The sequence below is a fragment of the Cyanistes caeruleus genome, chromosome 2 (assembly GCF_971803275.1).
Source record: "Cyanistes caeruleus chromosome 2, bCyaCae1.hap1.1, whole genome shotgun sequence".
Lineage (NCBI taxonomy): Eukaryota > Metazoa > Chordata > Aves > Passeriformes > Paridae > Cyanistes > Cyanistes caeruleus.
Genome location: NC_141702.1, coordinates 11,330,269 through 11,357,566, shown reverse-complemented (window position 1 = coordinate 11,357,566; position 27,298 = coordinate 11,330,269). Strand labels below are relative to the sequence as shown.

The 27,298-nt window shown below is 42.1% G+C and overlaps 1 protein-coding gene and 1 long non-coding RNA gene across 12 annotated transcripts in view; one reads left to right on the top strand and one right to left on the bottom strand.

The window, feature by feature from the left end:
- Positions 1–3,914, bottom strand: part of LOC147654607 (uncharacterized) — a 7,057-nt gene extending 3,143 nt beyond the window's left edge. Inside the window, exon 1 of the long non-coding RNA XR_015282721.1 lies at positions 1,821–3,914. This is a non-coding gene — a long non-coding RNA (uncharacterized LOC147654607). The remainder of the gene's footprint in view (positions 1–1,820) is intronic.
- Positions 3,352–27,298, top strand: KCNS3 (potassium voltage-gated channel modifier subfamily S member 3). 11 transcript variants are annotated; one of them, XM_086875801.1, is made up of 4 exons: positions 5,830–5,861; positions 8,976–9,021; positions 22,036–22,213; positions 22,915–27,298. In XM_086875801.1, the coding sequence occupies exon 4, from the start codon at positions 22,964–22,966 to the stop codon at positions 24,443–24,445; it is 1,482 nt and encodes a 493-aa protein (XP_086731927.1). In that variant the 5' UTR covers positions 5,830–5,861; positions 8,976–9,021; positions 22,036–22,213; positions 22,915–22,963; the 3' UTR covers positions 24,446–27,298. The 11 variants fall into 11 exon arrangements, with proteins under 11 accessions (XP_086731925.1, XP_086731928.1, XP_086731923.1 ...); XM_086875799.1 differs by lacking the exons at positions 5,830–5,861; positions 8,976–9,021 and adding an exon at positions 3,352–5,016; XM_086875802.1 differs by lacking the exons at positions 5,830–5,861; positions 8,976–9,021 and adding an exon at positions 4,825–5,012.

Genomic DNA, 27,298 nt, shown 5'->3' with positions numbered 1-27,298 from the left:
CCTCTAGAACACAATAAGTGAACAAAGGATGGAAATGAAAATGTAGTAGTTCCTTCACATTCTCCAAAGATTTTTTTTGGCTAGCCCAGTCCCACAAGAATGCCATGATTTCTTTCATTATTCATAAGAAGAGCAAGGTAGAATGCTTTCAGATGTAAATACCCTTACTATGCCAGTATAGCAATATTGATTCCTGGCCCATTTTTCTCTGAAGAAAATCTTTGCAATTCTATTTTTCACCAACACAGGTGGTGACAGAAAGTCAGAGAAATGGACATCTCAAGGACTTCAGAGCTGAACATAAATGCAAATTAATGAAAAATCCTCCAAAGGAATGAAAAGAAACTAGAAGAAAAAGTATTATAGATTTGAAGAGAAATAAAAGACAAGAATTAAAGAAAATTGAAACACTGCTATAACTTTAATATTGCTCTACTCATTTTAGTATTATCTTGCCTTCCAAAACCTGATCTTCAGTTTTTTCTATAGCCCTGTGTTATTCAATCTTCAGAATTTCTTCTTTTGTACTTGACTTAGCCCAACTATCCAAATAGAATTATGTACCTGGACTGAGGTTCCTAAGGGACTACCTTAGTAATACTGAATAGTAATGAAGTTGAAAATGGAGAAGACAGCAGAGGAGAAAAGACAAAATAAAGAGAAAAAACATTGACAAAAGAAGGTTCCACCTTCTGCAGCAGCTTCCTAAGCATGCACACCCACTCCTTCCCCTGCCATAAACTCGTACCAGAAATTGAAAGGTTACATACAAGCTGTTTTCACCACTCTTTATAGACATTCTTTTCCCATTGAAAGACCTGGTCTTCTTTTACCTTAGGAACTATGTTTTCCCATAACTTTTTAAAAAGGCACAGTTTTGTAAACCCCAGTGGATTTGTTGTAAACAAGAATTCAGCTGTGACAGGCAAGGCAGGTTACACATCAGAGTGTAATTACTGTATTGGTAGCCTGTGTAATGACAGCTGCTGCATTCAACATTTCCACAGGAGTTGTCCTTTATACATTGTGCTCACAATATTTTAGACACATCCTGCTACAGGTCACATTGTAATTTGAGATTGCTTTGAATTAGAAAATGTACCAGGAATTTCCTACCTACTTCGCTGAGTAGTGATTCAGTAATTTACTGTCCATCTTCTGTTAAACAAGACTCTGTGTTAATATGTTTTCATAATTAATGGGACACATAATTTTCAGAAATGCAATATGGCTAATGCATATGTACATTTGACTTATCTTTCTAAGAACTGTGTCAATAGCCTGGTAACCAGGCAGCTGACACTGATAAATTTCTTACCTTCTGCTTAATTGAAGTTCTGTTCTGGTTCACATATTCCTAGCAACGATTGCAGATATTTTTAAATTCAAATGCAGTGTTATCCTCTGACTACTCATACTTTACTACCAATTTCAGCATAAAAAAATAGTAAAAAAACCTGCAGAGCTCTTAGTTCTGTTCCTGGCTCTGCAGCAGATGCAGAGTGTTTCTTCAAGTTACTGGATCATGCTGCTTCACAAGGCATTTAAAACCCTTTTACTTTCTTCTGGTAATAATCCTTTTATTATTAGAAATATTCTATTTAGTGAATTGAAGGCACTGGCTTGCATTATATGAAGTTATTTTCTCAGAATAATTAAGAGAGATAGAGGCCCTGTCATTCACAGATAAAGTTTATCTTCTTGAGCTGAATAAAAAGAATTGAAAATTCCTGTTAACTTTCTTAAATCAAAAGAGCATAAGACAGTTCCCAGGTCTGGAATACAAAAGCAAGTACAAGAGGGCTCAGTTTACCTCTCACCTGTGACAATGCAAAAACAATACTGCAACAGTAGCTCCTCTGATTTGTATGAGAGGCAGGACTGAGCTTTTGGAGGTAGTGCAAACCCCATGTAAAACTTGATTGAACGAGACAGTTTTCATCCAGCCAGCGTCCAAATGAAACCCAGAGTCCTGCACTGAGGAACATGCAAGTCAGCTGGAGTGTGAACAGCTGTGATTCGTATCTGGTTTTGTGCAGCAAGTGGAAACCCCTGTGCTGGCTGCAGTGGTGGCTGTGGATGGTCACCAGCAAGCACTGCAGGGGCTGCAAGTGGTGCTGCAGTCCTTGTGCCATGTGTCCTCTGCAGGTTGGAATGGGTGGCGTTGCAGCATGCAGAGAAGAGCAGATTCAGCTCTCACTGACAGGAGAGTTGTCATTCTAATCACCTTTTTTATCCTTTTTCCCCAAGAAAGTACCTGAGGCAGAGTTACTCTAAATTTGTCCCACAGCTGTGCAGCTTAAATTATGAGCATTTCTTCAGGAAGAACATTGAGTCCATTTGTCTTTAATAGGGTCCCCCGGTGTAACTGCTGACAGAATTTGGTTGGATGAAGGCAATTCAGGGAAGAAAACAAACAGGGGGGATAATGGCCAGTCCCTAGAGATGGAAATGTTACACAAACACAACAAACACATGCACAACAGTGCTCAGGCAGGGCATTGCTTCTTCCAGTTTAGATTAGCCAGTGGTGGCTTGACTTTGGATAGGCCCACTGCGTGCTTTAAAGAGACATAAAAAGGATGTGAGCTGTTTTATGGGGGGTCACAATCCCTTCCGATGTAGCCATATGTTCACTCCTCACTCCATTCACTCCACTGGTGAAAAGCTTCTTATCTTAAAAGGAATTTAGAACCACAGTTTTGTCTTGAGTTAACTTATTACCAGCAACTTTGAAGGAGTTAATATTTTTAAAGACTAATCCGGACATTTTGTAATTATTTGTTCCTGAATAATATTTCTGGTTGACCCTTGGCTAAAGCACAAGATCCTATGAGCCAGCCTTAAATATGCCACTTTCCCTAACAGCCTTTGTCTCACAATCCTTTTAAGCTGGAGAGCAACAGTTAACACCATTTTGCAATTTTATAAACCACTGCAGGGCAATGAAGATGATGGTGTTGTAGCTGAGGTTTCCTTTCAACTCTTTTTCTCACTGCCAGGAACTAGGCTGATGCCCACCATAAACAGATGCCAATAAGTTTTTCTGCATCAGGATGATAGAAATGACCTCTCTCCTTTTCCAGGAGACTGAGTCAAAGCAAATTCTAGGGCACATTAAGTTGCCAAAACCTGCCAAAAAACCACAAGTCAGCTCTCCATGTAAAAGCATGATCACAGCTCAGGGGAGTTGCTGTGTTTTAGAGGAAGCACGTGAAAAAGTGCTTTGAAAGGGAAGATGTTTCTTCTGACATCTCAGTGCTCAGACACTGCTTATGTGAAAAGAAACCATTATACATCAAATACAAAAATAAATGCAATTCCTGTGTCTCGTGGTATTTCTTGATGCAGACAAAACAGAGAAGACGCCTGGGTCTGCAGAACACTGGGAAGAAAGAACTGGCTTTTCTAAATGTGCTGCCCTCAGGGGACTGGGTCTGTTGTTTAGAAAAGAGCAATGCAGGATCATGCTGATGCAAGGAGCTCTAAGTTATGATAATGCAGATTGCAGCTCAACAGGCTTGATGAGCAGCCAAGACAGCAGGCTTCTGCCCTCCCTACCAGGCAGAGCAGCACCATGGGACGCATCCAGTGCCCACAGCACGCACTGAGGACAGAGTCACCAGTGTCACCAGGAGTGTTGACACAGGCAATAAGCCTACCATTTCCCCCTCTGCCACTACAGATGTCACTGTGTGTTACAGACATGTGTGTCCTTGCTGCTGCAGCTCACCTTCCTGGGCAATTTTCAGCATCTCACATTCTTGCTTGTGATGATTTGAGGTTGTGTAACCATCTGATGGGCTGCTGTGCTGCAGTATCATTTCCAAAAGTCAGTAACAATATTTCTGCAGGATCTTTCAAATTTTATGCTGAAATCTCCAAATGACCCACTAAGATGACCTCATTCGTCTGCCGGAAGTATTCTGTTCACATTCTTGTATTTGAACAGTTCTGAGGAACTCACTTGGCACTCAGGGCACGGCTTTCTCACAAACTTTCTGCAACTAAATGTCATTCTGTACTCCTGGTTAATTATGGTTCTTGAAAGACATGTGTAGCATAAATGCATATTGCTGTGCACAACATTGAAGGGTTGATGTAATATCTGGACTAGACATATTCTGCAGTGATTAAAACTTCTGTGATTAATGAAAGAGAAATGTGATAAAAATTTAATTTATTAATGCTATTATACACCATAACACGTAATAAAATGAGTCCTCTCTGCACAGCAATAGTATCTTAAGGGAATAACAGCAAACACAATCAGAGAGAAATATATTCTCTTAAGATCCTCCCTCCCCCTCAGTCTTCACAACTAAGGACTCTCATAAGACTAAAAAATTATTACCACAACAAGAACAAAGCAGCATAGTAAGTTGCCTCTAAAAAAGTATGTTGTTGAATTCTTCTTCAAATATGTAATGAATTCTAAAAACACCCCCCACAAATAAAGTTCCCCCCAAAACAGAGGAAAATTTTATGCAATATTTGTGCAAGATTTTTTTCAAGGTAAAATTGATTAGGAAAATAATTGGCAGAAAAAATTATGAAACATATTTTTTCCCCTAATCCTGCAGTAAGTTATGATGATGGTGATGATGTTTTAGAGTACTTTTTCTTAGTGAAAAGTTTTGAAAAGTTTGGCAGAAGCGCAGAAAATACTTTCTATTGTGTCAAAATTTGTAATGAAGGAATAAAGCTCTCCGTTCATTCTCGCCAATTTTCCAAACGCCACCGCTGAAACGCACAAAATGTTTAATCGTGGAACGCTGTCGCAGCTGTGCCTTCGAGTTACACCGAGAGCTGGCCTGGCTTCCCACTGCCCTCTGACTTTAACTCGGGCAGAGCTGAGCCCTGACACAAGCAGACAACTCCTCTGGGGCATAACACGGAAAACAAATTACTTCCCTCTGCAGCGTGCGGGGGACACTCCGCATCTCAGGCTGTACCGCCAGCTAATCAAGCCGTGTTTGTGCCACTTCAGCAGACGGCGCTGGGAATCGATGGCAGGTCAGTCCTTGGCGCTGACAAACGGGGCGGTGAGAGCCCGCAGCCAGCCGCACAAAGCGGGGCGGTGAGAGCCCCCAGCCAGCCGCACAAAAGCGGGGTTTCGAGCCCCCAGCCAGCCGCACAAAACGGGGCGGTGAGAGCCCCCAGCCAGCCGCACAAAACGGGGCGGTGAGAGCCCCCAGCCAGCCGCACAAAAGCGGGGTTTCGAGCCCGCAGCCCACGGGCGGCTCTCGCTCCGCGGCGCTGCCGCAGCCCCGGGCGGGAGGCGACCGGCCCAGCCCGCTCCGCCTCGGCAGCATCGCCCCTCCGGACGGGCCGCCCCCTCCGCGCCCTCCCGAGCCGCGGGAGAGCCGGGAGCTGCCCGGGCTGCCTGGTAGGTGGCTCCGCGGGGCAGCGGCACAGCCAGGTCCCCACGCGTGCTCCGGGCACGGGATCCGGGTGGGTGCGGGACTCCCCGAGGGAGCCGAGCGGGACATCCCGGGCGGGGGGCGGGACGCCGGGGGTGCTGTGCGGGACCGACGGGCAGAGTGCGGGAACGCTCCGGGAGAGAAGAGGGAACCTTGGCGGTGGGACCCCCTACAGCCACGGAGCGGGATCCCCGGGGCGTGGAGCGGGATTCTGGGGAACGCCGACCGCCTGGGCACGGCGGCACCGCTCTGGCACGGTGCGGAACCGCGGGGAGCGGAGCGGGGCCCCCCGAGGGCGCTGCGGGACCCCGGGGGCGCGGGCACGGAGCGGGGCCGGGGGATGCCCGGGGCCGGGGAGGGACTCGCCTGAGCCCGCCTGCCGCCGCCTGCGTTCCCCTCCCACCTCGGGCGGCCCCGCGGAGCCGGGCGGAGCTCCAGGTAGGCAGCGCGGTCCCGTCCCGCGGCGGGGCGGCCCCGGGGCAGCGGCTGCGCGGGGTCCGGGGCGGACGGCGCCGTGCCGGGCGTGCGGTGTCTTCTCCTTGCGGTTTGCGGGACAAACAGCCGGGGGAGGAGGAGGAGAAGAAGAAGAAGAAGAGGGGTGCACGGGATGCCCCCTGTGGGGCAGGAGAAGCCTCGGTGGGTTTCGCTGTCCCGCCGAAGTCTTGCCCTGAGCCGTCCGGCTCGGGCGGTGCGGCCGCTCCGCGCTGCCCGCAGGGAGGCGGCTCCGGAGCGGGGGCGCGGGCAGCGCTCCTGCCCTCGGAGGGGCCGCGTCCTGCCCCCTCCCGGGCTGCGCTCTCATGGCCTGTGCGGGGCCGCATCAATAGCGATACCTCTGAGTCCTTTCGCATTGCAGAGCTCTGCCTTGTCTTTTAGAAACAGGTTTAGGTTAAAAAGTAAACTAGATTTAAGCAGCCGTGAATGGCTACGGTAGCCTCTGTGGCTTAGGAAATGTGGAAGAAGTTTCTTCACTGTGCGCGTCAGATTTAAAGTAGACTTTACTAAGTTCGAGATAGTTAACGTGATTTTAGAACAAAGTGGATTTTTAAGGCGCTTTCTCCTTTTATAATTGACTTTTTCAATGTTTATCTGTAGGACAGTGAAAATTCTCTCTGCTTATTTTCTGGATTTTCATGCCTGTGAGATCACTCTGTGTCAGTACTATTTTTCGTTTGCCTAATGCAAAGCACAGCTGCTGGTTATTCTGGGAGCTGAACTCAGTGTGTCTGCTGGGCAAGGTAGACCTCAAGATCTGAGCAGCGGCAGTGTATTGATTCCATTAGCGGAATTTACAGATCTACCGACAGATTCCTTTTAACACAGTCACTTTCCCAGAATTAAAGTTCTCCTGCGAGCGCCTGTCGCTGGTCTAGGCCAATAGATGGCATAAGGCACTCAGGCTAACATCCTGAGGGGACAGAGGGAGCAAGAATACCTTTTGTACAGGAGTTTTGGAGGGGATGTGTGAGTCAACTTCTGGGTGTCTGACTCGGGATACCAGGGACCTCATTTTCAGAGACATGTCCTGGACCACACTTCTTACTTTCCTCAGTCACAATTGCAGCATTTCCCAAAATCTTTCTCTCCTATAATCAGGGTTAAGTAATGTAGTTTTGTTAGGATTTGATCTGAGTTGATACCTTAAGCCATGAAGTAGAGCTGGCTTTTCAACTTTGCAAGATGTATTTAATATCTGCTGCTGGGGGGAAGCTGCCCGTTGTAGCAGTGTTGAAGCCAGTAGTCTTTTGGGGGAATGAAAGGCAATTGTCTTGTAAGGAAGAAACTTTTTAGTTTCTGTGTCTAAATTTCTGCTGAGATATCACTGTGGGTAGAAAAAAAATTCTTTTATGTTATGAAATTGTGTAAATTATTTAAATACAGGTAGGTAGCTAAATGATGATAAAAGAACTTTAACTGACAGTAGTCATATGTAGCTTTTACAAGGGTACTTATTAGCTGTAGATTTCAAAATAGTTCTCTTTAAAAAGTGGTGCAGTATCATTAGATTTTTTTTTCAGTTTCAGGAATTAAAACATGGGAAAGGTCCAGAAATAATATCAGATCTCCTAAATCACAGTTCTTTACTTGTCCGGTAGATCTGCTTTATACAGTCTGGACATATTTAAGTGGATCTTGCAATTAAAAAAGAATATAGGTATCCATAACAGAGGACATTAAAGCTCTTTTTAAAGAGACTGTCCTTGTCTGTAAATGTCTATGTCTTGTTACCTGTCTCATCACTAAGGCAACCCACAGAAGCTGTGGCAGCCCTTCAACTTCCTATTTGTGGGCAAAAGAAAATCAATGATAAGCTTTCAGCTGAGCTGATGCAAACTGCAGTGTGACCCCTAGCATTGTTCCTGGGACAGGGGAGGTCAGATGTTTTACTGAAATGTCCTTTGTAGAAACAAAGGTCTTGAAGGAGAAGCAGTTCTTTGCTCACCCTCTGTAGGACTTAGCAACTTTCCCAGGGCAGGAATAAAAGGACCTTAAACCTGAAAAGATGATAAATCGGTGTTTAGCCACCAGTATAACCTTAGTGTGCAATTACAGCCACAGGCAGGGTAAAATCAACTGCTGATACCCAGTGCCAAGACTGTTCAGCCTCAATGCAAAACCTCAGCAGTGACTGAGCTGAGCTGCAGAGGCACCTTAAATCTGCATGGAGAGCGGAGGCAGCCGAGCTTTCCGCTCTCAGCACTGGTGTATCTGCCAGAGGTTTGTTTTTTGTTCTGGCCGAGGTCTGGCCAGGCTGGCGTTGGACATGTGTCCTGCCTCGGTGCTGGGGTCACTGCAGAGACCGCTGCCACCGCTCCCGTGGCTGCCTGCTGCTGGCATCCCTGTCCCTGCCAGCTGGGCAGGCTGAGCCCACACGCTCTCAGGTGAAATGAGGGCTGCTTTACCAGGAGGGTGTGTGAGAGGCAGGGTCTGGTGTGAGTTGGTCAGAGGCAGACCGTATCCTGTTGGGCAATATCCGTACAGCAGCCCGACCTTTGGCTTGGTTACTTGAGAACAGGTTGAGACCGTGCTTTTGGGCTTATTTCCTAGAGGCCCTGCCCGAGCCCATTTGTTTGCAGCATGTCTCCTGTCCACAGACTCTTGATTTAAGGAACTTGTTTACTTCCTATTGGGGCACATAAATTAAAAAGATCTGCCCAAGGCTAATGACTACAAACAAGGCTCAAGTCTCTAAACTTGCATCATTATCTGCCTTGCAAATTTTCAGTTGTGGGACATCTGCCAAGGACACATAATAAAACAGAGATCATGAATAAGTAAAATGTATTCCACTAATCTGTGGATATTTTCTTTTTACCTTGCCTTTGCCCCATCCCTTTGTTTTTATTCCTTGCTCTTCATTTATTTTTTTTATTTCTGTTAAGCCTTGCCTTTTAATTTATGGCATCATCTTATTTTCTTCCTGCGTTGCCTCTTTAATTTCTGAGGGGGAAGGCACCCCAAGAAAACCAGGCAGGATGCTGTCATTGCCATTGCCTGGTTCTGTGTGGAGGACCAAATCCTCAGCTGACAGAAACTGTCCTTGATCTGTTCCAGACAATGGTTCTGCACCAGTTAATGCCAAGGGATCATCTGCTTGAAGGTACTACCTGAGTATGTTACTCCATTCTTTTCCATTCTTTCTTTTTTATACCTCATTTCCTTCTGGTCTTTTTCATTTTCCCATATTTTACTGATGCTTCTTCCCTTAATACTGTACTTTCCATTTGATGTGAATATGTTCTGCTCATCTTGTCTCATTCATAATGTACCTGACGTCCTAACAGCAGTGTGTTAAACTGCTGTCATCTGTCATTTGTGGATAACGGGCTCGTTCTTCTTGCAAGGGCGTTCTGTATGTGACAGTTGCTTGCAATGGTTTTCTTTTGTTTTTCATTCTGTTTTAGAGGAGATGACTGCTAGAATATTTATCTCTCTTGAAGAGGGAGATTGTGTTGATCCTTAGTTTCTGAGGGAGCTCATTCCACAGTAATTTTCAAGATACTTCTGTCTTCTGGGAAGATGAGCTTTATGATTTGTATTACAAGGTCCCATTGTGGTCAGTGTTGTTGTTCTGCTTAGTTTGCTGCACGTTTGGGGCCATTTGCTGGTGTTACAGGCTAAGCCTGAGACCTCAGTTTTTGTGCAGTGTTCAGCAAGGAGCTCAGGTAAGTCTGGAGTACCATGGTGGTGTCTGTGTTGGTAATGTTGATATAAAGGTGTGGGAGGGTTCCCTCATTTTGCCTTCTCTGAATTGTTTCTGTCACTGATGTCTGTCTGCTGGGTATTCCCAATGTCCCTAGTCATAGCATGAATTTCTGTTCTTTCTTTTATCCACAAACTCTCCGGCTCATCTTCTTGCCCTTCACATTAAGGGCACCTGGGGTCACAGGTTCTCAGAGGTTCTCTCCCAAATTTGCCCTAAACCAGGACAGGTGTCATACCTATTTTGCCTTCCCTTCCCTGACAGGTGAGTGGGGACTGAGGTGAGGGGTCTTGACATGCCAGCTCTCACAGCTGCTGAGGAATTTCTGGGAGGGGGCTCCAGGAGAGGCCACTATAGCTCAGCCCTTCAGAGCCCTTTTGTTCAGAGCAGCCAAGTGCCCTGGCTCCAGACACCAGCCTGACTTTGACTTGCTTGGTATCTGTTGCCATCTCTTCCAGGTAGGTTTATGTCTTAGAGGTTGATCTCAGGCAGGGAGAGCTGCTGGACTGTGATCCAGATTCAGTCCGTGGCAGATGGGCAGCCTGGAACCATCCTCACCTCTGCCAGCAGCAGCAAGAGATGCAATTGTCCCTTCTTGCCCTGTGAGGTGTTGTGCTGTGAGTGCTCTGGAGGTGCACCTGTGCAGCTGGAGCTGTATGCTCTGAGCAGGACTATAGGGTAAAGGCTAAGAAATTAACGTTCCTTTTTTCCCCTTTTTTGAATTTTTTGTCTTACCAGCCTGCCAGTAAAAACCAGCAAAAGTCACAAGGACAAAATGGACTGTGACTGGTTTAAGGAGGATAGGTTATGTATGATCTGAGGTAGAATTTTGCTTCCTTTTTCTTCTTTTTACATTTCTGTCCTTTGTTCATCAGCTTGGACAAGCAGTTTAGATGCCAACTGATACCTTAAAAACTGGTTAATTCTGTTTAATCAATCTATCCCAGTGCTACTCTAATGACAGGCTTAGAGCCCAACTTGTGCTGAGGGTTGCTTGTCTTCTCCTCAAAGCAATGGCTATTCATGGCTTCATGAACTTGGGAATGTTGAAGTAGTACACACTGACCTGCTAAATGACATTGAAAAGTCACATCTCAAGTCTCAGGTTCAGCTTCCAAAGCATGGAGCTCAAGGGATGGAGCTTCCAAAGCATGGAGCTCAAACACTTTATTAAAGTGCTGAGATTTATGGACAAAAACTATCTTGTACTTCAATCTTGTAAAACTTAGTGTTGGCAATTCTGTGCCCCATACAGAATTTCATGTTTCTGTTTTTTGTTCTTTGAGCCTAACACATTGACTGTTGATTCTCATGTAAGTACAGGCAGGTTACCTGCATTACAGTGAGCTAGGGAGTTCTCACTCCTGGCTTCAGTGAGAAGAATTAATCTCATAGTTTGTGAGATGCAATTATAAATCTACAATATTAATTTCCTGGACAATTGTTGTCAGTCAGCATGTTTAAATCAGGGGTGGTAGAAGACTTGGTATGTCCTAAAGACTCCTTTTTATTTAAGTCTTTATCTTACATATACATATAAAATTCTTTAGTTATTTCAGTCAGTTACTGCTGATTTAATTAGATTACGATTCCAAAGCTGCTTTGTAATTTTATGAACTCCATTTATTGCCTGTTGAGAGAAGAGCAAATAGAGCCATAAGTTAGGTTTTCATTTTGAGAATAGCTCACTCATTACTGCAGCACAAATGTAAATCAGTCCTCCATGGTTTAGCTGTAGCTAGTGACAAGCACTGAATGATTGTTTCAGGCTGACATTTTAGAGGCAGACACCTTTTCCCTTGAATAAGCTGCTGAAAATGATGCTGCCTTGTATATTCTTCTTAAGCTAAGAAGATCTGTGTGTCTTCCTGTCCAGTGCAATGTTTGCTCTGAAAAGGGCAGCCAGCATAGATCAATACTACTCTTTTAATTCACCCATGAAATTGGTAAAAGCTTGATCTGGACAAGGGGGATAGAATGAGTTCTTGGTGATATTTTAGCTCAGTGCTATTAGTCTGGAAACAGTAATGGTGTTTATGTTCTCATTGTAAGCTGTTCTTTTCTGGGAGTTCTGATTTTGTTTTAGTTTGCTGTATGTTAGGCCAGGCAAGGAGAAGTTTTCCCAACTAACTTTGATTAATTTGTTATGATGACAGAAAATAACAAAACAAAATAAAAATTAGCTCATAGTGTGTTTGATGCTCAAATAAAAGTTATTGTGGATTCACACTAAAACCTGTGAATCTTGAGTGAGAAAAGCTTAATCTGCAAGCAGATTTGCTTCTAGGCAAAGTGCTTGTTCCTGGGTCTCTGGGATGCTCCATCAATGTCCTGACCATGAAGCAAGTCTTTTCTCAGGTCTTCTGTAACAGGTTTTTGCTTTTGTGATGTTCAGTGGTACTTTGCTTCAAGCAGCAGCTTCTGCAGGAAAACTACCATCACCCAAATATGTGTTGCTCTTAGTTTCTTCCAATGCACTGCATATGCTTAATTAAGTCTAATTCTTTAATGGAAGATGTGTAGTTAGGATCTCAGATCTTCCTCTGGAGCTCTTGGTGTGTGGTGCTTTCAAAATTCTTGGGGCTTCTTCTGGGAGTTTATGAATCTATCTAGCTGAAGTTAAGCCCAGGCAAAAAGCTAAGAAATCCCTTGTCCTGTTCAGGTCTTCCACAAAACATCTGCTAATTTTGTGGGATTAGGGTTTATGCAGCCACACATCTTCATTTTCCATTCTCTGAACATTTGTATGGGTCATCTTAAATATTAGAAAAATATATTTGTAAAAAAGAAGTGGGAGAAGTAAGGAGAGAAAGGGCTGGATTTGGACATCTGAAATTTCTTCTAGTCTGATTGGGTTTTATATCTGTTCCAAACTTTCTGTCATTGGAAGACAGTAGTGAAAATGGCACCAGAGTAGTTTTAGAAGGTCTGACATTGAATTGATTAAATGGCTGTATTGTTGTGGGCTGTGCAAACACATGTACTAGCCAGAATCCAGCCCCCACACACAGCCCCTCCAGTACCTTACAGATTGTCCAAGTGTGGGATATTACTTTGCATATGTAAATCCAGGTCTACTCAACACTTCCTGAAAAAACAATACATGATTAGTACTAACAGGTGCTGAAATGAATTGCACTGGTTAGGACTGATAACTTATTTTGTGAAAACCTTACTTGCTGGCTGTTCCTTTTTGTGTGCAATGACAATGCTTCAGCTTCTATGAATATTCAGCTGAACAGTGGTGCAGTGATGCAATTTTATGTCTTAGCCTGTCATGTACTCACTTCACACATTTTCTAGAAATGTTCTTTCTGCTGAATGCTTTGTGGGGAGGGCCAAGTTGACATAAACAGGGAAAGCACCTTTGTTTTTTAAGGACTGAGATGACTAGTAATGCACTGGTTGACTGGTGGGATGCTGTTAAAAGAGGTGTCAGCATCTTGGAGAAGCTCCATCTGGGATGAAGTAGCCCCATGGAACAGTTTGGGGGGCTGGTTGAATGGAAGCTCAGTAGAGAAGGACATGGAATAGAAGTGAGAACAGTGCCCTCACAGTGAAGGCCCTGGGCTTTGTCAGCAAGACTGTAACCAGCAGCTCCACAGAAGGTATGGATGCTAACTGTGAAGCAGGGAGCACGGTGCCTGTGGAATAGCAGGCCACATAACTTTCTCAGTCTTGCCTGGGAAAGTGGCCTGGGAAATCATGGGGAGGAATTAAAACAATCCTCAGAGACAGAAAACAGCCTTGCAGGTGCTGTTTGTCTGTTCCTGTTTTTCTTGCAAGAGAAGGTCAAAGGGTGGTGACCCCCACTGACCAATGATGGTGATGTGTTAGTTTATTAACTAATAAGAGTTTCTTTTCTGTACTTTTCACGTATCGGTCTATAAAAAAGACCTGAGGTAATAAACCAGAGAGAAATTCTCCTGATTGACTCCTGAGAGAGTCTGTGTTGTTCTTCTTGCTGTTCCCAATAGAGTGACAAGAAGGAGTCACTGAACCCAGACTGGAACAAAAGAGTGTCTAACTAGGCTTTAGGAGAAATATTTTCCCCATAAGAAGGGTCTGACTGGACCAGGTCACCAGAGAATTTGGGAAATTTTGAAAATGTTAAAAAAATCAGTTGGCCCTGAACAGTCTTCTTTAACTGAACTAGCTTTGACACTGAGTGGGACAAGATGATCTCCAAAGGAGCTTTTTACCACAAATTAGCTTGAGATGCTACCTGGAGAGTCAAGAGGAGTGGTGTAACTAAACGATGTCCAGCGTAGGAGCAGTGAGCAGGTGCCAAAATCTGAGTGCTCCGAGAAACGAAGGCTTCTGGAGGCCTCAGTGTGGATAAGGTTTGCACTGTGGCTCTGGACTGTGCATCTCTTGCAGATATTTTCTCCAGCTGCCTCCACATGTCCTTCCTTAGCCTGTGGCTTCAAGTCACGCATCCTAGCACATTGTAAGAGTTACTTGGATGCTTTGAAAGTGAATGTTGGATCACAGAAGACTGCTGAATTTGTATGTGAGATTTGAAGCTCTGCTTCAGAGTTGTCTGGGGTCAAGAGAATTTATATTGAACAGTACTGACTCCTTTAGTGAGATTAACATGCTGCAAACACAAGTGTTTTTACAGATTTTCAGTTTAAGATTTCACTCAAAATATTCACAATAACAATTGCTTGTGTTCTTGTTGCCTAAGAGACTCTGAATATCTTGGAGAACTTCACCGTGGTAAAGAAAACCTTTGTTTATCTCTGAAATTAATATAATTTTTTCAAAACATTAAAAAAATAAATGCAGTGTAACTTTATCTTCTCAGACTGCCAAGTAAAATTAAATATATAGCAAAGGAAGGAACTGACTTGTGGAGAATTTGTAGATAGTTGGTTTCTGTTGTCTGTCCTCAGTGACTCCATCCCATTCCAAATCTGCTCTACATGTACACATCCATGGGCCTGGACTGCAGCACAGTGTGCTTAAGTAGATGTTAGGAAAATAATTTTGAGAGAACAAGGGTGTTCAAGCCCTGGACCAGATTCCACAACCTCTCTGGAGAGGCTTTATCATGGAACATTAAATAAACATCTGCCAAAGTTTTTCTAGAAGTAGCTGATTTTGCCATGAAGAGGGGGAGAGAAGCTGAATTATATTATTTTTCAAGGTCCATTCAAGCCTGTTTTCTGTATTCAATAGTATATTACTAATCTAAGCATCTTATTTCTAAATGAATTAAAAAAAAAACTCCATCAAATGGGCTGAGGTACACCCCGAACAGTGTTGCAGGGAAAGAATTATTTTGTTCAAGCAGCTTATCCCAAAGCCAGGACTTTGCAGAGTAAAGCTATAATGGATTCAAAAGTTAGGTGTAGCCAGGTGAGTTGTGCTAGCCCTGTGCTCTGCAGCTGAATTGCCCTTTTAGCTCTGCTAGTGGCTGTGCTAGTGCAGGTTGCTGGTAGCACAGGCAGGACTGATTTCAGGTCTCCTTACAGTTTTTTCTGCTGTAATATGTTACAGCATAATCCTGGTTTTTATGTTTGTGTCTCTTCCCAGTTTAAGGAGGAAAAGGGCTACTTTATGCAGTGCATAGATTTTAGATTGTTCAGAACAACTTTTTCACCCAGTGAAACTGAATGTTGTGATTGGATTTTGTGTCCTTTGCAGTCAGAAAATATAGGATGGACAAACAAATAGAAGATTTTGAGTATCAGATCAGTCTCCTTGTCAGTGAGTTAAATCTTAACACTCTGTGCCCCTTCCACAAGAGGTAAGAATATTCTGAATTGCACCAGGTTCAGCATTCCTTTCCTAAATATGGAAGAATTATGGCTCTATGTGGGTGTAATTTGCCACTGTGCTTGTGAACCATTAACACTCTCCTTAAAAACTCAGGAAAGTCTTCAATGGCTCATGGACCTGTGTATTAGAGAAAATACATCATGTCTAATTGTTCATCCCTTTCTGTTAGGCATGGAAAAGTTGTGGTGGGGTAGATGGGGCAGTTTCTCACCTCTGCCATAATAGCCCTTCGATGCAACTATGGGCATTGAAACTGCACTGTAAATACAAGAACTGTATTTAGATTTTCTATGCTAGATAAATATGTTGTGGAAGGGATGCATTTGTTCGTTTTCTTTTTTTGTTTGCTTTATTTTATTTTGGTAGCTGCTCTAAGGCTGATCTGTCAGAACGCATTTGGCTGCTGGCTCTGGGCCCACATGTCTCAGGGTACCAGTACCTGGAGTGATGTGGGTTAGATTTTGAGGAGACTGTGAAGGAGGTAATGGTGTCAGAGGGATGTGGGCTTGTTTGTGGGCAGCTTATCTGCTGTGTGACTTCAGGGACACTGCTCTCTGTTTCTGGGTATCTGCATTATTTTCCTTGCTTAGGTAGGTAACCTTTCAAAACCACACAACCTTTATAAGTGAATTGCAGTTTCACCAAGGATCTTAGATTCTAGACTTATCAATGTTGAAGGGAGAATGAAGAATCATTTTTAAGAGTATATATTGGTATATTTTTATACTGAGTAATTTTTTTCTATGTGGAAGTGTCTGATGCTGGGATCATGTATCAGATATTTTTGACAACTAATGGTACCACAAATTACTACAGTAAGGGTAACAATAGAATTTTATGTTCATTGTGATCACTGGAGAAGTACTCAAGTGGAAACAATGGGGAGCTCAGTGAAAAATGGGGTACAAAAATAATTTGGGGAAGGGATCCATAGAAATTATGCTCGTTACAGAGGTACCTAAAAGCTACAATGTCCACTTCAGATAGTACTTGGTGTTTTGAAGCTGTGCTCTTGATAGGTGCCATTAATACAACCTATCAAACAAGATCATTGCCAGGATAACCTGGAGAGAAACAATTTCTTTTACCATCAAACCACAGCAGCACTGACCTGCTTGTAATAGTGCCTTGGTATCATCTCAGATATTTCTGTGAACTTCAGCCATTGGGATGGTAGAACACAAGGAAGTGCTCAGTGTGGTCAGCTGTCTGTCTGAGCTGTCTGTCTGAGCTGTCTGTGGAGCAGGTGTGGTAGCTGCAGCATTCTAACTGGGCTTAAGTGATGGGGATTTACAGGTTGGTTTTCAAGCAGGCACATTTTAATCTGTCACTTCCACTTAGCTGTGGATAATGATCTTTAAATTTATATGAACAGAATATGAATTGCAGAGCCTTTGGGAACGTTGCAAGGTGCAAGCCTTGTTAAGTCTCATAATGTGTGTTATCTCCAGAGGCTTTTCAAGTCAGAGAGAGAATAATTTTTTTTTTTCTTTTTTTTTTTTTCACTTTAATCAGTTTACAAGGTGACATTCTGATGATTGGGTGGTATTAGGTGTTATTACTTGTTCTTTATGTATATGAGAAGGCAGTTCCAACCACAGACTGCATTCCCAAAGAAGCTTCTGTTCTGTGCAGACTCTAGCTGGTGCATTTTCCCTTGCCCCTTTCTCATACCCAACCCTTGGCATATCCTCTGTCCTCACCTGCATCCTCATAGTGGAAATAGCAGAATTTCACTTTGGGAGGATTCATTTTATGTTGTATTAGTCTCCTGGAAGTTATACACTTTATGGCACTACTCACACAGGCCTCTTACCTAGTCATGGCAGAGATGGACCCCACCTCTGGTGATTCACCCCCAAAAACCTCTGCCTCAGCTGAGTGGTGTGAACCACAGGCTGGAGATGCTTGTTCTTCTATTCTTGCTAGTGTTCTTTTACTCTCAGTTGTAACAGCTTCATTTCTTCCTTATCAGTCTTTTGGAGGAAGTGACTTTTTTTAACCCCCTATATTTGAAGACTGTTTTTTGACAGGTCTGAATGTTTAAATAATTTTACATTTGAATGTCAGTAGTGCTTCTGGCAGCTATTGTTGTTTCCAAATGATGATCATCTCTTTCTGATCTTCGTTGTATTGCAGTGTTCCATAAACATTTGGCACAAGTTTAGTTTCTAAAACAGCCTGGTGACAGTAGAACTGTGCTGGGGTGGACATAGCCAAGTAGGCTTACATGGGAGGAACATCAGAACAAAATTTGCCCTGGTGTCGTGGTTTTAAACCAGTAACTAAAAAAACTACTTATTTCTTGTTGTGAGATATGGATTAGAACAAGAGCAAAACAGGCTTAAGACTGTTACTTCAACTCAAACTTTATTTACCTGAGGTCTTCTAGGAGGTTGTACTGAATCAATTTTAAAATAAATGTAGTTGCATAATTCTATTATTTTCATGGCATTTTAATGCAGTATTCTGCTTAAAGGATGATACTGCCAGTGGAATATAAAAAGTAAATTACAGCTAGGAAAATAATTTAGCTGATTAATTTATCTTCTTTGCCTCACAGAATGTCCATAACCAAAGAGTAGTTTCTTCAGATGGTCTTGATGTTTGTGCTAGCTGACCTTTTAAAGTTAACCCCTGCCTCATAGTTTGTGAATGACTTTACAATTAACTGTGTCAAGTATTACACAGGAGAGTTGGATGTTGCAGCTTATATCACAGTGAAAGAGGCTGTGCTAAGTAATATTACCTTACATTTTTCCAGGCTTAATTAAGTGTGCTAAAGCAGTTATTACTGCCCAGCTGACAGACAACAACTTAAGTCATGCTAACTGGATTTCAGTCCAAATCCCTAATTGTGATAGATCGAGTATATTATATATGCATTTAAATTTTTTTCTCTGCTCAGTGAGTCAGAAACTGTAGTCTGTAGCACTTCTGGGTGATGCATTAGACAAGTATTTGCCCTATGATGAGTGGAGAAATTCAAACACTTAAAAATCAGTGAAATGTTGATCCTGAGCTGAAGGTTGTTATGGTTTGTTATCCACAGCATTTTAGAAGTACTTAGGTGTCAAAACCTGCACGTGTGCAGCTTGGATGATTTGTAGAAGCTCTTAACTGTTGGGAAATTAGCAGAAGAAACAGCCCAGGTGTTTGTCTGCATCATCAGGAGACAGAATCTGGTTCCTGGGCATGGCTGAGTGACAAAGTAAGATTCTTTAGGGGGAATTTGATCACAGTTGAATTTCCGGAGTTTGGAACCCTAAAATGTAAATCTACCAAGATTAGCAGATTCCTTGGGAAAAAATGAACTTGAACTCTGAACACTTTTTAGAGTTGCCAGGATTTGTGTGCCCTTTCAGGTTCACATTGGTGCTAATATCCCTTGTGACTTCACTGTGAGCAGGACTGGGGCCTTTTATTTGTGTTCCTTCTACTTAGAGGAAACCATGCTAAAATGTGTATTTAATCTTGGGAGGTTTATGGAGTGTAAGTGTGCAGGAAACATGAGCTGAGGCTAAGACAACATAGCCATGAAGGAAACCGGTAGAAAATCTGTAGGCATGTGCTCTCTTTGAGTATTTTAAGTAGCAGAGCACAACAGCTGTAAACCAGTTCAACTCTTTCTGTTGTGCCTGGATAATCACAGATTAATGCTAACAAAAGATGAAACTGACCCAATTTAGAATTACTAGTAGCCAAGGTGTTACCATGCTCAAAGATTCAACATATCAAAAAAGATAGTTTGAAGCTTGTGTTGTAGGACCTCGCAGAGAATGGGGACTTTGTGTAGATACTGTGCAAAACATAACTGAGAAAGAGGAACTTTGCTGACAAATAAATGTATAGTATGGGGGTGCACATGGTCACTAAAAATCTCTCAGGGGTTTGTTCCAGAAGAGGTTGGAAACCACAGCACTTTGGGGTGTGTTATACATCTGTGGTGTAGCTGTCTCAAAGGGACTGTTTCTGCAAACTGTCTCTGTGACTCCCCTTTTGTGAGCTTCAGAGATTTCACAGTGTGCTAAATGCCCAGAAATTTGCAACTCCCCTTCCAAGCCAGACAATGGGCCTGTGGCCTCACCAGCAATGTGTGACTGCAGAAGTACTGGCTAGAGCCCATCTCCAAACTGGACTGGGAAGAGTTAGATCCTGTCATTCTGGTTTTTATTCTAAATTTTGTATCCTTTTCACACAGCTTTCCTTATGACTGGCTTTTATTTAGCCCTGAAGCTCAACATTTGGAACTTCTATTTGTTGGGTTTTTTTTCATTATCTTGGAAAATAATGTTCATTCTTCCAGTAAGCATCTTTCTTCTGTGTCGTTTCATTTTCTATTCTATATGAATTCTTATCCAGTAGCTCCTTGAAACAGCTGAAGCAATTAAAGCAAACAAGTAACTAACATCTGGTATGTTTTATTTGCTCTCTTATTCTCTCTCCAGGGTAAGAATTGTGTGATTTGGAATAGTTACCAGTTTATTATGTTATCTGTATTTGAAGAAGACCAAAGAGGTTAATGTTGCACTTCAAGTTGAGATTTACAAAGTTTGTGGTAGTTCTTCGTTCTTAGGATGTTCATGAAACAGGTCTTGGCACTTCAGGAAAACATCATTTCCAGCTGAGCATAGTTTTATCCTTGAGGGAAAAAGTTTCCTGAGGGAATAAAGGGTTTCCATGAGTAGAGAGCACATTGTGCTGAGACCAAAGTTGTCATCTGTGGTCATTGCCCTGTGGCTCGAATCACTTGTTAAAATGACACAAATCGTTCTGATGGTAGCTGGCACAGCAATGTCCTGGTCTGTGGCTCAGGAATCAAGGTCTCTGCAAGACAAGACATTCTTCAGAAGAAGATGCTCTTGACATAGTTATTGTGAATCTTTCCTGTGTGTTCTTTCTGTAGTCTAAAAATCACTTAATGGTAGTAATACATTAAGCAGGTTCCGGATCATGCTCTTTCTAAGCAAGATCCACTTTCTCTCTGCACAAATATTGTACAAAGTATGACAGTACCCTCAAAATAAAGCAGTAAATTATTGCTCACTGAATTTATTATACAGAGCAATTCCATGAAGGCACCATTATGAATATTATCAGCATAATCGATATGCTTTTATATTGCTATCTCAACAGTGCGTCACTCTAGTGTACTAAGAATTTGCTGAACACTAGGTTCTTGCTTTAGCTATTTCAGAGTAAAAATTGCTTTGCATTTGTCATTATTTGTCATGGTCAGAAGTGCCCCCAGACAGGAGGATAGTGGTGTTAAGCTGAAGGAGGGCAGATTTAGATTGACTATTAGGAAGCAGTTCTTTACTGTGAGGTTGATGAGACACTGGCACAGGTTGCTCAGAGAAGCTGTGGATGTCTCATCCCACTTAATCCAGAATTGTTCAAGGCTGGGTTGGATGGGCTTCTGAGCAATCTGGTCTAGTGGAAGGTGTCCTGTCCCTGTCAGAGAGGGTGGGTATGAGATGATTGTGTAGGTCCCTTCTGACTAACCATTTTATTCTGTTTATTTAGTTCTATGACTATATGATCTGAGATCTTGCCTGGTTTTTATAGTGCTCACTTACACTGCCAGTGTTCTTGTGTTAATGAATTGCCAGAAGTGGAGATTTTATTGACTTAAAATGAATCAATAACTAGAGGGTTTTTTGGGTATACTGAATATACTTTGACTTCCAGTCACCCCAGTCCAGATTTATGGCTTTTTTTTTTATTTATAGTGCTATAAAACAGAGCTTGGCTCTAGATCGTGAGTGAAGTGTGGTGATGTTTATCAGATGAGTCTTGCTGCCTTTCTGTGAGGAGAGATCAATGGTCTTATTTTACATCTTAATGATTCCTAAAAACTGAAGCCTTGGGAAATGGCTGGAGCAAACATGTCTTACAACCACTCTATTAGCTTGCAAATACATGCCTTCAAACTAAATCTAAAGGTGCAAAATAATTTCTATGTTGTTGTGATTTAACCTCAGCTGGCAGCTCAGCCCCATGCTCACCTACCCCCTGTGGGATGGGGCAGAGAACCAGAGAGGTGAAATGAGAAAACTTATGATTTGAGATAAAAAGCATTTAATAGGTAAAGCAGAAATGAAGCAAAACAAGGAATTCATTCACCCCTTTCCCATGGCAGGTGTTCAGCCATGTCCAGGAAGGCTGGGCTCCATCACATTTAATGTTGGCTTGGGGTGACAAACAGCATCACTCTGAGTGTCACCCTCCTTTCCCTCTTCTTCCCCCAGCTCTACATGCTGAGCATGACCCCATATGATATTGTCTGTTAGGACAGGAGGGTTTTGATACTGTCTTGTCACATTTAAAATTAATTGGTTTCCATACAAAATTAAAATAAATTAGCTTAGTGTACATCAATTAGTGTTAAAGTGTCAGAGATCAAAAACATTTGCTCTCCTCATGATCTGAAGTTACATATAATCTGATGGCAAATGTAAGAACTGTCAGTTTTGGCTTCACAACGACTTGGAAGGAAAGCAAGAAAGCAGTTCTGTAAAAGTTTAGTTACTGACTAGTAACTATAACTGCCTTTTGAATTCAGTTTCAGCTGAATTTATAGTAAAATATGGAAACATTAAACTTCCTTCTGTCCATCTGCAGGTGTCCACAGGTAGTTGTTGAGGAAAAATTACTGTGGAAGTTCCATCTCTGAAAGCTCTGTTTCCAGACATGACACTTCAACTTCCCAGCACTGCTGTAGTGGTTGTAGCAATGCTGTGGCAGAATAGGAATTGCTTGTGGAACCGACCAAGGTTGTAAGAGGGCTGTGACACTTCAGGTGAGTAGGAAGGCAGATAGAAAAGTACCTGAGGCAGTGCAGATACCCAAATATGTACTGCAGCATTCTGAAGTCAGGAACTGAAAAGCTTCAAATGCAGTTTTGATATGTTTTCAAGAACACAGAATTTTCTTGTGTGGATTACCCTAGTAGTAAATGAATTGATATGTCAGCAAAAGTAATTCTAGTCCACATTCAAGCAAATAACATTGGAACAAGTGGATTACAAATTGCAACATCATATAAATTAATACAACTGAACTGAAACTGTAATTGAGAGAAACCTGCTCAAAAGTTTTGTCCTAAATGTTTTGATTGATTGACAAGTTTTCTCTTTAAAGATTTTTTGCATCATTGAAGTACATGGATTTCATGCCTATTAATTTCAGAGTGATAGTAAAATAGAGACTGATTTGCAGATGAATTCGGCTGTCTTTCTTCACCCTGGTAAAAAGGAGACCTAAGCCAGAACCCACTGCTTTCAAATTTGCTAAAGCTTTGTAAAACTTTGCTAAAGCTTGTAAGCCAAACTAATTTAAAACTACATGACTGTGAAATGCTGAATAAGGGTATTTATAATTTAATTTCGTTTTTTATTTGTTTTGTTACAGCATTTCACAGTAACCAGAGATGGAGAAAAGAATGTGTCACAAGAGCAAAACTGAATTAAATGCTCTAACAATATCTTATGTTCTTTTCAGGTTCTATGTAATCTCATTGAGAGACAGCTGTGGAACTCGTCTGTCCAAAATGGTTTATGGTGAATTTTTCCGCAGACCTGGCAAAGATGCAGAACTTATCAATTTAAATGTGGGTGGCTTTAAGCAATCAGTGGATCAAAGCACCTTGCTCCGATTTCCCCATACCAGACTCGGAAAACTTCTCAAATGCCATTCAGAAGAGGCTATTCTAGAGCTGTGTGATGATTATAGTGTGGCAGACAAGGAATATTACTTTGACAGGAATCCTTCCTTGTTCCGATATGTTCTGAATTTTTACTATACGGGCAAACTTCACGTTATGGAAGAACTTTGTGTCTTTTCCTTCTGCCAGGAAATAGAGTACTGGGGGATAAATGAGCTGTTTATTGATTCCTGCTGCAGCAATCGGTACCAAGAACGGAAAGAAGAGGGTCCTGATAAAGACTGGGATCAGAAGAGCAACGACAGTATGGACTCCTCCAATGAAGAGTCATCCATATTTGATAAAGAGCTAGAAAAGTTTGATAATCTGTGTTTTGGTGAAATAAGAAAGAAGATCTGGGTCAGGATGGAAAATCCTGCATACTGCTTGTCTGCCAAGTTAATTGCCGTGTCATCCCTGAGTGTTGTTCTGGCATCAATTGTGGCCATGTGCATTCACAGCATGCCAGAATTTCAAAGGCTGGATGCCAATGACAGGGAGATTGGAGACCCTGTGCTGGAAGCTGTGGAGATTACGTGTATCATCTGGTTTACTGCTGAGCTAGTGATCAGGCTCTTCACTGCTCCAAGTCAAAAGAAGTTCTGGAAGAAACCACTGAACATCATTGATTTTGTCTCTATTATCCCATTTTATGCCACACTGGCTGTGGACACGAAGGAAGAAGAAAGTGAAGATATTGAGAACATGGGGAAAGTGGTTCAGATCCTGCGGTTAATGAGGATATTTCGCATCCTGAAACTGGCCAGGCACTCCGTAGGACTGCGGTCTTTGGGTGCTACTTTGAGACACAGCTATCAAGAAGTTGGACTTCTGCTTTTGTTTTTGTCAGTTGGGATTTCTATTTTTTCAGTGCTTGTCTACTCTGTGGAGAAGGATGACGACTCGTCAGAATTGCAGAGCATCCCTATTTGCTGGTGGTGGGCAACCATCAGCATGACCACTGTTGGTTATGGGGACACTTACCCCGTCACACTTGCTGGGAAGCTGCTCGGCACCCTCTGCATTATCTGTGGGATACTGGTGGTAGCACTTCCAATCACCATTATTTTCAACAAGTTTTCTAAGTACTACCAAAAGCAAAAAGCTATTGATAGAGACCAGTGCAACAATGACCGCAAAGAGAAAAGCAATGACCTACCCTATTTTAACATTAGGGATATTTATGCAAAAAAGATGCACTCCTTCATTTCTAGCCTTTCTTCAGTAGGAATCGTAGTCAGCGACCGAGATTCAACAGATGCCTCCAGTATCCAAGATATGGAGGATGTTTATAACACAGTATCTTTAGAGAATGGTACAGGAAAATGAGTTGAATCACGTTTGCTTCTCTTTATTTCTCTTCTTATTCTTGGTAAATGCGGACTGACAAACTTCAGTGAATTCATTAAGAGCAGTTGATTCTCAGGGTACTTAACTCTCAGCCATATTTGGACATTCTTTGCTCTGAGGATGCCATAAAAGCTTCATTGTTTATATGAGGCTTTAAAATATGCCTCATATAGTGGTTTTAGTTTTTGCACAACTAATGTTATGCATTTTTGAGACAAAAAGTTGGGAAGAGAGTTTTAAATGTGAGATAAGTGTTTTTTTGGTTGTGTGGGTATTGTTGTTCGATTTGTTCATTGTTTTTTCCCCTGCAGCAGTCTCGTATCTTACACAGAATTTGCTTTTACAATTTTCTGTTCTTCAGGTAGAGATGTATTGCAAACATGTAAGAACTATTGCACAAGTTAGTTAAGTTTTTACCTGCAAATACATTAGATAAATGAAGGAATTGTGTACATGTAAAACTGTGCTCACTAACACATTTATGTAATTTTAGAGTTGGGAACCCGTTTCCTAAGTTGGGGCAGAAAATATATATTGGTACATATTGTTTTTACTCCATGGAAGCATAATATTTATTAATTTCATTTCAAAAGCACAATACATTTTTAGTTTGTTAAAATAAATGATTCCCATTGTGCCTATATTTTTCCTAGGATCCAGCCATGGCCAAACTCTATCGGGTCCTAAAGGTTTTAAGTCTTAAGTCCCAGGATGAAGTGTCTGGTTTAAGCAGGATTGGAGCTTTTTGTACCACTTAGCCACCTCTTCTGCTGTTGGGACCCTGAGCAATTCTGGTGCCTGGAGGGGATCCTGCTGTGATTAAGGCCACCCTGGTGGCTTCCCCAGGGACTTGGATTTGTGGGCATTGAAGCAAACATCTGTGGTGGTCTTCAGAAGTTACTGCTCCCTAGTGCCAGCCAGCTCTTGCTGGGGGCTGCTGCCTCAGTGGTAGGAGCAGTGGGAGCAGCACCCCGGCTGCTGTGCTGGGTCTGTGTCCAGGGCTGAGGTGCTGGGCAGTGGAGGTGTGAGGATGTGCTCTTCTCTGCCATATATTGCCCATCAGAGAGGTAAGGTGGGCACTGCCGTGTTGGAACTGTTTCAGCTCATTTTTCTAAAGCTCATCTGCTGGTGGTGGCAGCTTTCCTGGTGTGTGGCATGTGCTGGAGCAGTGCTCATTGCTTGGCTGTCCTGCAGCTCTGTGTGTTCCCCTCCTCTCCAGGGATTTCTGAAGCAGCCAGCTAACTCTGCTCTGTTTCAAGCAGTGCTGGAGAAGCTCAAGGACCTTGGAGTGTTAAGTGGACCTTATAGCCCATAGTGTTTTTGAACACTCATTCTCTTTCATTTGTCTAGTGACTTAATCAGATGCTGGGCAACAGGAATCAAAGACACTGTGATGTCAATATTTTCCTTAAAGAGAGGTTTGAATATTTTATTTTTTTAATATTACTGGGTCAAATACAAATGCCTGTACTAAGCTTCTATTCAAGAAGATAAAACTCTGTAGGAATTGACTTCAGAACTGAGTAAGATGCCAGAAAATGACAATTGATTTTAGCTACTGCAGAAACTTGATTTTTCATGTGTCTGCCAGATTTTCTGTTGCAAAATGCATTAAATAACTGAGGTGCACTTAAATTTACTAAGGCACAGAGCTCTAACCTCTTTCTGACATGGAGAAATGAAACAGAAAAGGTTCAACATATGTGTTGTAAAGATGTGTCTCAGGACTACTGTGCATCAATATAGTGATTTGGGACATAAAGAAAATATTTTGAGCTTTGGAGAAACCTCAGATTTGGCTTGTTACTTGCTTGTAAGGGTATGTGATGCTTCACAGACAATTAAAGATAATTCTTCTCATAGTTCTTGTAGTAATAACAAAAAGCAAAGTTAGCCTAAATGTGATTTGTTCTTGTTGAACATTTGACATTAAAAAGATGCAAAAATACAAAATACTAAATATGCCTGTGCATATGAATCTAATAGGAACCAACAGAATAACAGTAAAAATGTTACTCTCTGTCCAAAGAAAATCTCTTGTTGGTGTCCATGTAAAGATATATTTACATATATATGGTACATTGCCACTGAAGATCAAAAGCAATGAAAGGTATTGTAATGCAACAAAACCTTCAAGAAATCATATTAAATAGTTGAAAAAGTGCTACTGAAAAATTTCATTTTGTGTATCAGGCATTACTCAAGGATCACAAAATATACAGCTTTGTGGATTAAATTTTACTGACTGGTAATTTGTCATAAAATTGATAAGCTTTTGATCTAACTCATGAATCAGTCTTAAGGCTGTTACACTTTGTAAGTTCCTCTGACTTTCCTTAGGCATTGACACACCTTGCAGCAAAGCGAGATATATCTTTTGGAACACATCAGAAGGTGATCCATATATCATTTAGTGTGCACTATTTTGATTTCTGTGATGATATCTTGGCCTTTTTCAGATCAATTGTATCTTAAAAGTGGCTTTCTTGTATCCTTATCCCCTTGCTGGAATAAATGCAGCACCTTGATTTCACAGAGGCGTGACTGTGAGCAGGATGTGAGCTGTGCTTCTTGCCAGAAGATGCTTCTCTCAAGGCAGATCTGCATTGCTGCTAGAGTGTCACAAACCTCGAGTGCCAGAGGGAAGCAGAGAGCAAAGACTGAGATACTGCACATTCTAGGGGATTGTTTCTTATTGAATCTGCCTTCTTCCTTGGTCTACCGTGGCATATTGTTGATTTGTGATATCACTGTCAACAGAAGGTATATTGGATATTGGTTTTTTTCCTGAATCACATTTTTTTTGCATTAAAAATGCTTCCTAAATTCTCA